General features: G+C 36.0%; 2 protein-coding genes across 3 annotated transcripts in view; both read right to left on the reverse strand.

Annotated features, from left to right (window-relative positions):
* Positions 1–193: 193 nt before the first annotated feature.
* LOC106743974 (RNA polymerase I-specific transcription initiation factor RRN3) lies at positions 194–3,551 on the reverse strand. Of its 2 annotated transcripts, none has more exons than XM_014618334.1 (8): positions 3,450–3,551; positions 2,936–3,127; positions 2,596–2,815; positions 2,410–2,518; positions 2,160–2,312; positions 1,369–1,836; positions 1,112–1,287; positions 194–1,028 (listed from the first exon to the last, which is right to left on the reverse strand). In XM_014618334.1, the coding sequence occupies exons 2-8, from the start codon at positions 3,125–3,127 to the stop codon at positions 715–717; spliced, it is 1,632 nt and encodes a 543-aa protein (XP_014473820.1). In that variant the 5' UTR covers positions 3,450–3,551; the 3' UTR covers positions 194–714. The 2 variants fall into 2 exon arrangements, with proteins under 2 accessions (XP_014473820.1, XP_014473821.1); XM_014618335.1 differs by lacking the exon at positions 3,450–3,551 and adding an exon at positions 3,208–3,426.
* Positions 3,552–4,480: 929 nt separating this feature from the next.
* Positions 4,481–12,253, reverse strand: part of LOC106743981 (sn1-specific diacylglycerol lipase beta-like) — a 10,952-nt gene continuing 3,179 nt past the window's right edge. Inside the window, exons 2-14 of the mRNA XM_014618343.1 lie at positions 10,992–11,090; positions 10,479–10,691; positions 8,145–8,461; positions 7,371–7,514; positions 7,096–7,264; positions 6,491–6,614; positions 6,267–6,410; positions 6,063–6,174; positions 5,882–5,974; positions 5,568–5,722; positions 5,037–5,183; positions 4,762–4,880; positions 4,481–4,658 (exon numbers count right to left, since the gene is read on the reverse strand). Coding sequence (XP_014473829.1) covers positions 4,481–4,658; positions 4,762–4,880; positions 5,037–5,183; positions 5,568–5,722; positions 5,882–5,974; positions 6,063–6,174; positions 6,267–6,410; positions 6,491–6,614; positions 7,096–7,264; positions 7,371–7,514; positions 8,145–8,461; positions 10,479–10,691; positions 10,992–11,086 — 2,010 coding nt within the window. The 5' untranslated portion in view covers positions 11,087–11,090. The remainder of the gene's footprint in view (positions 4,659–4,761; positions 4,881–5,036; positions 5,184–5,567; positions 5,723–5,881; positions 5,975–6,062; positions 6,175–6,266; positions 6,411–6,490; positions 6,615–7,095; positions 7,265–7,370; positions 7,515–8,144; positions 8,462–10,478; positions 10,692–10,991; positions 11,091–12,253) is intronic.

Below are 12,253 nucleotides of genomic sequence, written 5' to 3' on the forward strand. Positions count from 1 at the left end.
TATATATATATATATATATATCATCCTATATAGTATACTTTATCCAATGGATGTCTCTTGAAAGTTTGTACTGTATGGGATTTTACATATACAAACAGCTCACCATAGGTCACCCATGCATAGGTATAAAATATAAAATTAATAAGATGCATATATATGAGTATTTCGAAATATAAATTATATTTTGTATCTGTACATTTTGGGTCTGTACATTCTCACAATTTTCTAATTAAATGAAGTGAGTTCGGGAGAATCTTGCCATATTGTATACGACGTATCTGTATTTTTCTCTTCTTTCTGTCGTCTACAATAATAATTATAAACAGTAAAAATATAAAAAGGGAAATATATTCACTTATAATGACTCAGACACAGTGTCACAGTTATTTAGTTCAGGAACGTTTATATTCGTACCCGAATAGCCAAACTTGCAAAAGCAGATTTGGCGGTGTCTGCCAGACTGTGTAAGCAGTTTGCTGGCAGAAATACAACAGGACCTGATGACAGACTGATAGCAGAAATCAAGCAGGATCTGTTATTCCAATATATTTAAACGGAACATATTGCAGATCCTGCTCGTTTTCTGCCATCAATCCGCTGTCAGATTCTGTCAACAGTCTCTGTCGACAAAACAACAGTAGATTGCGAACACAGATGACTATGGATCTGTTAGTAGATTCTGCTCGACCTATCACCAATCTGTCGTCAAACTGCTTACTGACTATCTTTCAATTGGCTACTAGCATTGTTTGTCTCATTGCTAATTAATAAAGGAGCTATTCTGGATTTGCTACGTTCTAATACGCAAGATTCAAAGGGGAAGAAAGTGGGAAGTAGAAGTTCCTGTTCTCCGAAAATAGGTAGTCGTTTACGCGCATTGTCTTCGATTATAGCGTCACAATAGGCAAGTTGATACATCTTCGTGATATTGGCGAAATTTCGTACTATTTTGCTGTCGCACACTACCAAAGGGTTTAATTTGCACGAAATAATCCTCGGAATATCGAATTGTTGGATGAACAGTATATCTGGAAAATATAACACATTTTTTAAACGGATCCCACTTTTAAATATATGACGTCCGTACGTGCAATAAGCTCATCATACTCACCACATCTTGTCCTGACAAGCTCTTCGTATCTTGCGACGAACAAATAAAAGAACGCTTGACAAACGGAGTAAAACACATTATTCAGTTTCAAGTCGACATAGCTATCTGAAGTTTCGTCCGTACCGATATAATCATGTATCCAATCCGTAAGTCTATAAATTGTCGACTTCAGCGTTCTGAAAGATAATGATAAGAGTTAGATACATGAACTGTTCATAGAATTACTTAGGCTAACATACTGAAAGTTCGATAATTACTCAGAAGTAATAAATGAGGCAGAAGCGGCCAAACTAGACATATAAAAAACAGCTGATTGTCTTATAACTGGTGCCTCATTCCAGTCAGTTACTTTCTTCCACAAATAGTCTATGAATGGTTCGACTACGGATTTAAAGCTACAAAAGTAGAATCCAATATACTGCACATATTGTGTGCGATCTACACGTAGTAGTACTTTATCGAATGCTGTGAGAATATCATGGTACAATATTTTCAAGTTTTTTTTATTTAGATCGATAGGATTAATGAAGCAAAACTTGTGTATAAATTCCATAAATATGTCCATACACATATCCAGTGTACACTCAATTAATTGGACATGTTCTGCTTTATCTGCATCATTATTTGCTGTAGCTGGGTCATCATTAGTATTATCTATCATGTCGTATAACTCTTGGTAACCTTTTGTTTTCCTCATAGTTATATTAACATCTAATAAAGCCAAACTAAAACATGAAAAAATATAAGGATAAATATTTACATAAGGTTACATACAAAAATCAATTAACATATTTTGTCAAGAACATAGTCCTGAACAAAATGCAGAAACTTTTAGCCTTTGATTTCTTTTGTTAATAACTTTTTAACAAAAATAAATAACAAATGACAGCTCAAACTTTTTGCATGCCAGGATTATGTCCTAAGCATATGTCAATATCGTTGATTTTTGACGAGGTTGACTTTATGTAAATATTTATCAATATAAGCTCTATCATAAAAACCATTAAATTATTTTTGATCACATTTAGAAATTAAATTTAGGACTTACCTATTGATAACTATGGATATAATGTCTGATCTTAGATAAGGTGCATAATATGGTATATATAATAATCCGTGTAAGTAAACTTCATGTATATAAGTGCTGTGTGTAATATATGGATATTGTGATTCAATGCTGTATAACAAACATTTTCTCGACCTGTAAAAATTCATATCAAGATTTTCTATATACTTGATAACAATAAATAGATGTTCTATATATATATATATATATATATATATTCATTATATCTTACATTGGTACTACTTTCAAAATTTTGCTTAACATGTCATGAATATGATTCAGCCTTTCTGTATCTTGAAGCGTGAGTTCCTTGTCTTTGTGTTCTCGATTATCTTCAACAACTTAAGTAAAGATTGCAATAAATATATGCATATCACATAAACTTTAAATTAATATTATTAATAGATGCAAAGTTTACCTGGTTTGAACAATTTAACTAGATGATCAAATACAGTTCTTGCATATTCAACTCGTGCACAAACTAAATCTTCTATAAAAGCTTTATAGGTTGAAATCAAATCCGGTGACTTGTCTGTCCATTTGATTTCGAGAAGAGTTTGTACAAGCATTTTATGTTCACAATCTAATAAGGTTATATATTGCCTTATTTCTTCTAGAAAATTTACTAAATCACTGTCCTAGAAAACAAAGAGAATTTTCCATATAGCATCTTATAATATATAATACAATTCTTATATATATTAAATGATAAGATTATTCACATATGAATTTTCTAGATTTTTTTCTTATTTACTTACCTTAATAGCACCTTCTCGAAATGAACTTATCATGCCCTCATATTCTTTTTTTGTATCAAATTTGCAACCACATAGTATATGTCTAAAACCTTTTGGAGGCCTGTAGTATATTCTATTGGGCTGATTAGTAATTTTTGAAACATCTCTAATTATATTCGATAAGCTGGTAACTCTTGAGGATGTTACAGACATCTGTTTGATATATGTAAGAAAAAAAATTAAATTTTATTGATTCTTTAATAATAAATTTATCCCACGAGAAAGATATATACCGCTCAGAATTGATGGCAATTGACAATATTTAATCGATATAGATATATGATATATCAAGTTATGTATAAAATACCGATAATAACAAATTTACATTTCCATGTGGTTTCTAAATTAATGCGTGTGCTAATACAAAAAAATGTAATTGATACAAATAGACCACGTGGTGTAAAATATTAAATGACACGATCGAAAAGATAGAGGTTACGCATATGCTAGAATAAAAATATGCTAGGTTACTCACTTTTACAATGTTCAAGACTCGCGGAGATGCAATCCGTGAATAGCTATCACGACGAGTGCCACACGTGCGGCACACCGGTCGAGGGCGCGAGTAGCCGGTTATTTCTAGGGTCCCTCAAGTAAAGATCGTTCTACATTAGTTACAAGCCTATCGCAAGCAGACGCAACTCTTGTTGCGACAGCCGATTAGAAGCGTCAATAGCACTATTGACGCTTCTGATTGGCTGTCGTAACAAGAGTTACAATTGACTAGGAACTAATATAGAACGGCCTTAAGGTATCAGCCAAACCGTCGCCATCAGGAGGACCGGAAGTACGTTTCATTAGCGCGGGAATATTTAAATGCATTGTTATTACATTAAGGCCCCTTTTTTACTTTCCATCCTCTGACTATTTTTTTCGCGGAGGAATTAAATCATTAATTTCTATATACAATATTATTAGCTATATATTATAGCTTTCACAGTTCTCAAAACTATGAATATATTAATACAAACATTACTACACAAACTAAAGTCCCTAGAAAATAAGTTCTACCGGATGTGGAAGCATATTGCATGTTCAATATGTATCTCACATTACAATTTACCCAGACGGATTGCATGATCGTATGCAATATATGCGCAGAGAAATTGATTAATCTCATGTCTACTAGCTTAATTAAAAGAACTACGCTATTTTTTCTGAGAAATCGATGCTTTAATGTTTTGGTGCTTGAGATGTAATCCATCCAAGTAAAATGAACAGAAAAATTTTAGTGTCTTTCAATATACAGCTCTATAATAATTTATATGATAATAATAATCGTAACTTTTCAATATTTCTACTAGAGAGAAAAAGCAGAATCATCTATCTCTTTCTCTGATAATTTTTTTTACACGAGCACACCTATATGAAAGCATACTTTTCGTTATCAGAGTCCTCTAAGAATATATCAAAAGAAATAAGTATTAAGCAGAAGGAAGATAGGAGGTTTGGATTTTTGTGAAATGTCTTTTTATTAAAATTCTAAAATAATTTCTTTGGATTACATTAAGGATCGAAGTAATAGGGTATGTCATTTTGTTGCTCTAATAACGTGGCCAAAGCTCGCTCTATATTTTCTGGCAGGTGATCTAGGAGCATGCGCGGCATCACTGACAGTTTCGTGAACTCTTCCGCTTGCGCCCATCGCATCTCGTATTTCCTTTCCTTTGCGAGTTCTTTCTTACTACATGGAAATAATGCAAAAATGACATTATTATTTTATTTATATTGTTAATTGTACATATCGCTGAATTATTTCAATAAGAAAATATGCGATGACAACTCACCTCTTTCTTTCCGTTCTCTCGAGTTTACACCTCGTTATATGAAGTATACGGCCAGCATTAAATAGTTTCTCTTTCGAATATCTCCTCTTCGTTATGTCACGCTCTACTATTTTATTTTCCTGCGAAAAGGTGGTATAATATATAACTTATTAAATCAGTATGCGCGCGCGAATTGTTTAGTATACTTATCAGGTGTGTCACAAATGTTTATTTAGAGTTTCTTTTTTATTTATCTCATTTTTTATATTTCTTCAAATGCGACAATTCGATCTTACCTCGCGTCTCGCAATTTCGACCTCAGTTAGTAAAGGTGATTGGCTCGGAATTGTGCTGATTATATTGCAATTGGCCCATGTTTTCGTTAAGTCTCTCTCGGGAACTCCGAATAAAGCGTATCCAAATCCGTTCAGAACTACTCTGTACTAAAGACATGAAAGAATTTGTAGAAACAAGTCGGTCTTATCACTTCTAAAAATTTTAAAGATATTTCTGAAAGTATTTTGGAAATATCGATTGTTTCGAAAATAATTGCTCAGAGATATAAAAGCCGATATTTTTTCCATTAACTTATATATATTTATTTTCAATCTGATATCCATATAAATTTAATATTAAATTTATTGTTAATTAATATTTCACTTTCCGAACCTACAATTGAGCATTTAAAAGAATACGTGTCCCTTCTTTTGTGACTTCGACTACAACATATTTTAAACGCATCATAATTATAGGGGGGCATAATTTGTGATTTTCCTTGTTAGATTCATTGATTTGATTGCGAATCTCTATCTCTAATCTCGTAATACCTTAGGTAGCCGGCATGCTCGTAATGTCGTCAGTAACGAGATTCTTAAATTCTCTATACTGTGCACACTGAGCCTCATTACCAAGTCATCACCAAGTCCCACGGTCAACACAAATTCTTCCGTGACCCTGGCAGCATCTCTGCTGAGCAGTCCAGCTTTTTGTGAACAATTACAATTCGTTAAAAATTGCAAGAAACATCCTATCATAGCGGTAGAACCGGCCGAAATAATAAACGACAGCACTTAACGCATTCTTTGAGCGGGTGAAAATATTATGTATTACCGGAATAAATTTAGCGTTACGCGGCAATTACCTGGCGTAGAAAACGCGTAGACTCTCAGGTCCGGATAACGGGGCCGTATCAGTAATCCTAGCAGAATGGCTAAACCGGCTCCTAAACTGTGACCTACAAAGGCACCATGTTACTTCATTATAGAATTTACAGCTATTTGCCAACGGCGTTTTAGCGCAACCGTACAAGCAAGTATATTTACCCGTAAGCGTCAGATGGTAATTAGGATACGTGGCGAACGCTCTCTCCAAGACTTTATGATGTTTCAGTTGCTTTAATATTATTTTCACTCCCATCACCATACCCTTGTGCGCCTGAAAATTATATTCTGGTTCCCGAAACTCGAAATCGACCTTTATTTGATACACGTGCGGCGAACAAGACGAAGAAGCAATTGCGTACTAACCGTACTACCTGGAGGAACACCTGGACACTCGAACGAATCGGACGCGGCTGCGAAGTCAGTAATTAAGTCCCGTAAAGATAATGACCCTCGTATAACCACGACGATATTGGCGGTCTTGTGATCCGCGATCACGCAAAACGGTATCTACGGGGTTCCCGAGAATGTAATACTTAACGTAAAGCCACGACCGTGGAGAGATCACGATTTAGGAGCAACATACCAACCTCGCACAAATGATTCTTGAAGGAGGCAAATAGAATGTCCTCCTCCGACAATTTCGACAAATATTTCACGCCAGAGAAATTACAGAGGCAGCAGTTGTCGTCGAGAATAACGTTACGCTTTCGTCTAAAAGAGCACACAAATTGCTGCGAAATGTTCTCCACAGAAAAAGATCATTAAAACAAAGGAAAAACAAGCGGACGATAGGATACAATTGTGAACAAAAACAATTATAAAAATTAATTAATACAAAATTAACCCTTTGCACTCCAAGTTTTTTTTCATTCATATTACCAGCAACTCGAGGTAATTTCAGTGGAAAGATCATATTCACATATAAGTAAATGATATGCGCATTAAAAGAAAAGTCATTGTTGTATGTTATTGTTTTTTTAATTTTGTTAATTTGTTAATAGTTGTTAATAGTTTGTTTTAAGTTTGAAGACAAATTTTAAATAGCTCCGCTCCGGAGTCCTCGAGTGCAAAGGGTTAATAATAAAAATAATAAAAATAAAAATAATTAATTATGAATAATATATTAAAAAAAAACAACTTTAATAGTATCAAACGTATAGAGCGATATACGTAATAGTTTTCTTTTATTTACCGAAAACAAGCGCAGCATGTCATGCCCCGCACCAAACGGAAACATCCGGTACACATATGTTGGTATAGTACGAAGAGCCAGCCGTAGACGGCGATTGACAATTGTGAGAAATGATGGGCGGCCTCCAAGGACATCCAGTTGGGCGTATTGGAGAAGATCGCGGTGCCGTCTGTAAAATCCGGATAGCAAATATTTGACAATTAGCGGCCGGCATATACTCGATACACTCACGCGACTTTGCCTTCTCTCCGGCGATTAACATACGAATGGCATACCTGAAGTATACTTTGGGCGTGGGATTAAATTTAACCTTCGCAATTCATGAGTTTCCCGTTTCTGCCGAACTCTCAGCAGAATGCAACCCGCCATCACGTCCGAGGGCACCAAATCCGTGCCTCGGAATAATGCGGTTAACAGACCTGCGAGTTTAAAGAACGGTCAAAGAAGCGTTATATTGTCAACCCTCCTGTACCAGAGTCAACTGGATCGAACTTTAGTTTTTGAATATTTTTTTCCTTTATGTGGTTCAAACTATTATTTGTAAGGCTTGACATTTTTTTATGATTTTTGCTCTTTCTTGGAGGTTTTCTAAGGAACAAAGGAAACATTTACTCATTTCTTTTTCTAACAGGATAAATTAATCCTATAGTTTAATTATGACCATACACAATGATACATCGAGGGTTGAGAGGAGTGAAGGGGTTATTCCACGATGATATATTCAACAACAGTTACAACGACATGAAAATACTCAAGAGGACACTTGAGCCCATCACTTTCGAGTGGCGCTTTCGGGATTTGCTCAACATTCGCTGTAATTTGCATATCGCGGATCGCGCGATCGCTATTTCCTCGCGCGGCGGGAAAGCGATACGTGTCGAGAAGAAAGTCCCACCAGCGGCCAAAACCAGAACGAGGATCAGCGAAGGTACGATTTAGCGTCCAGGCGGCTTCTCACGCTCGGCTTTCGATCGGAACACGATTGGCTCCACGTTCCAATTTCGATTGCGGCAAGACCTCTTCGTAGTTTAGCCGTACCTATGTCTCACCAGCGACATGTTGAAAGGTCTCACTCGCGCTCTCGTCCTTACGCATCCACCACAGGAACCTGAATCGCCGTAGCCAGATGCGCGAGTGCTTGCCGTGCTCCACGGTGTTCTCCAGCTGTTTCTTCTCCAGTGAGCCGATCGGGTCGAACACCAGGGCGAGGCCGAAGATGCTGAGACCAATCAGGATCCAGTCGAAGAGTACCAACGTCTCTACGACGGTGATAGAATAGTGCTCGTGCTCGCATTCCACGCTTTGTCCGAAAATCCATAGGCTGCCCAGAACGTTCCAGCCGATCTCCGGTAGCAACATCGATACTCTGATCGCATCAATGAAGACTTTCAATGATCATCGAGAGTCATAGCAGCGCATCGAATGTTGAATATATAATAATTAAACAGTCAAATGTGTATGATACGTTAAATCGTGACAGTATTCGTATGATTTGAAACGGATTGAATAATCGTGCGGTCAATATTTATGTAATATTTATGTAAAATCATCATAGTGATCTATTTTTTACAGCTGCACTGCTGAACTGCAATAAGTTAGAACAAGACAAAATATACTTGTCTCGCTCTAATTTATTGCGTCAGTTCAGCAGTGTAGCTATATAGAACAGGATATTTATGTAAATATTTACTTCATGATTATTCAATCCGTATTATGGAATCATATGAATATTTTCAAAAGTCAATAATATTGACATATATTATCAAGAACATAGTCCTGAATAATTTTCAAAAAATTTGAGCTATTGCTCGTTATTTATTTACCTTATGTAAATATTTACCCTTTGCACATTTCTTCTGTTTAAAAGTGAAATTTTTAATATAATATAATTATTTTAATTATTTAATAATTAATTTATAATTATTAAATGTAATATTATTATTCTTACGATTTGCAACGGATTAGATAGTTGCAAATGGATATTATAGAGGAATTTAATGATTTTTATCAACATAATTTGTCGTGTCTTTGTTATTTAAACAATATTAATCTCAGACATTTTAATACCGAAATCATATGGTAATTGTAAGATCACAATAACAATCCAGCAAACATCAATTAAAAATAACAACATGAATGTTATAATTTCCCACTCAATAATGTAAATACAATATAACGCATATATTATGTTACGTTGTTAAATGGGAAATTACAACATTGATTTTATGTTATCGTTAGTTGATGTTTGCTGGGAAGTAGCAATTTCATGTATATAGGGATTATTGTTATTGAAATATGTGTTAGAAATAATCCAATTTTATGTATATAAACACATATAGCATAGAGAAAATGCATTTCTAAATATTAAATATAAGTTAAACAAATCGTATTATAACGTATTTTAGTCACTGTTGTGTACGTTTGTGGTCGAGCGCGAGCTTAAGGTTATACGCGCTGAAGGTCATTGTGCGAGTTTTCGGCGTATCGTAGATAAGCTTGTAACCAACAGTCTTAGATGCGAAGTCATATACGTCGGGTCGCGTCGCGGATTCGTTATTTTTAATTTCGTGAAATAAATCCGAACTATCATTGTTACAACTTACGATATTCGCGATACAATTATCATGTCGAAGACATCGTAATGTTTAAAAAGTGACTATGTATCAAATTCTTTCTTCATAAAATCCTAAAGGAAATTAGACAATAACAAACTCTCTTTATTCGTCATCATCGAGCAATCTCTTGTTATTGTGTCAGAAATTATTTTTGATTTTAGAAGTGGAATTTGCGGCCGAAAGAACAGATGGAATTAATGCCATACCGGAGGATCCGGTTCGGACCGCGCATGGCTGACTTGAAGGTAGGTTCATAGATTTTTTATAGTCCTTTTTATCTTTTGCGATTGAAAGACGGAATATAGCTATCGGGATGATTCACGCTACAATAGTGAATCCGTTTTTATGTTTATACGCAATTCCTTCACATAAATCAATTTATATTCGTTTTAAGTCAGATGTTTAGATTTAAATAATTAAAAGATTTAAATAATTAAAAATTGTTTTTATCGTTATAGATATACGCGGAGCAGAGCGTAGCCGGCTATGATTCTGAAGCAATTCGGTGAGTGATGAATGAGAATAAATATTTAAGGTGATGGAATTATAATTTCGGAATCTCGTCGAAATCAGTGCGACCATTCCACTTATAGCTTTTTGCACGTAGTAATTATAAACATTCTTCATATTTTATGGGTAGAACAACCTTCTATTCAAATCTAATGTGATGAAAATAGAAAGGATGATATCTTTGCACAAAAGCATTTTGCAGAAGCTATTGGTCTAGAAAGCTGATTGACGTGACGCTCGTTTACTTATATTGCTCACTTGATTGTCAGTAGTGGCTCGACGTAGCGTCGGGCATGCGTGTCCATGATGGCCCCCTTTGCGCTATGCCTGATGATGACGAGTATCAAAAGCGTGACGATACTGAGCATGACTACTTCGCCTATGAGATATGCACGCACTAAGTCACCTCCAAACCGACAATTCCACGTATTCTCGTAGTACCTCGCGCAGGCGATTCCTATGAGCATCAGCCTATAAAAAATATGCATTCGATTACGAGAGACACGCTAACAACGATCCGTCGCGGTCGCACTTCAACAATCAGTCGTATTGATCTGTGCGAGAAAGAATTTGGTTATTCAGATTTATTTTCAAAAATATTATGTTTCTCATATTTTCATTTCGAACGGAATAATTTGAACATTTAATTTTGGGAGTAATTTTAATTTATTAGATTATGCATCGAATCGTATGCTACTATTGTCGTGGCTAATATCGCGACGATTCTGAGGCTAATCGATAATTGCGGATTGCTCATCGTTAGCGACTCACCATACAACGCGGATAAATAATTCGAACATGCCGGGATATACGAGATCGTCGGTTGCTGCCAACCATTTTCGTCCGAAGAGCTTCAACGCAGGCATTTCCCTGTGGAAAGAAATTTTACCGTGAGAAGTCTGGTCGTTTCATTTAGAAACGAAGTGATAGTATCCGATTGTATAATTAAACATCCTCGTTGGATCCATGAATATGTCGGCAGATTTTTTCAGTTCTCGTTAGAAATATCCATCCTGAAGAACGAATTTATAGTATTTGAAATAAGAAGATATCTCGTAATATTCCTAGAACTGGAAGAATTCTTAAAAGATCCATCTGGTAATTAATGCGTGACACGTAGTAATTTACTCGTAAATGATTTATCCGAGAATCGCGAAGAATTTGCGACGCGCCAAGAAGCAGATCGCGGTCAGTCACGTTCGCGATGGTCTCGCGAGAGACGCGGCTTGTATTTCGCGGAAAAGTTTACCTAACGAGCCGCTCTTACGCGTTTCGTAATATTACAGAACATGCGAATGCGACTTTCTATGATCATAAATATCTGCGAGATTCGGACGACGACACATGCGAGTAATCTCCTCGATCGCGTAGCGCGACTTCGGAGAAAGCGCCGGGAGAAAGTACCCGTTGTGTCCATCCCACATCCGAATACGTTGATATAGCCTTCTGAGCGACATTCTTAAATGGACCGTGAACCCGATGATTTTGGTCGCAAAGACAGTTAATAATGCAGCCGATGATGAGCGCCATCAATTATATCTTTCCTCGAACGTGATCCGACAATGTAAACAACGTGCGCCTGGTAACGCGATTTTCAATCGTGCAGGAATTATAATAGATATCGCGGCGAAACTTGTTCAGCACGAGCGGCAACGTCAGTTTTCTTTTGCTGTAAACGCTCTATTCACCCTTCAAGCCGGATGCTTTTCAAACGCCGTGCCTTTTTCCACACGACGTTTCATTGTGCGCCAGACAATAGCGAAGCGAGTCTCGCGTGCAAGTTAGCGGAATGTATCTCACTCGATCGTGCTATCTTAACTGCTACCGATTGTTTCGCCAATTTTTCCAGCTGACATAAAGAAGAGACGCTTTATTGCAAGCACCATGTATGCATATATATATATATATATATGTGTGTGTCGTGTGTGTGTGTGTGTGTGTGTATAAAATTCGAGTTTTGTGACCTCAAGCGCTTCGTCTTATCGAAATTCGTGTTCTGAGAAATTTATTATATTTATATATATATATATATA

The sequence above is a fragment of the Dinoponera quadriceps genome, unplaced genomic scaffold, assembly GCF_001313825.1.
Source record: "Dinoponera quadriceps isolate SergipeBrazil2010 unplaced genomic scaffold, ASM131382v1 scaffold1252, whole genome shotgun sequence".
Classification (NCBI taxonomy): domain Eukaryota; kingdom Metazoa; phylum Arthropoda; class Insecta; order Hymenoptera; family Formicidae; genus Dinoponera; species Dinoponera quadriceps.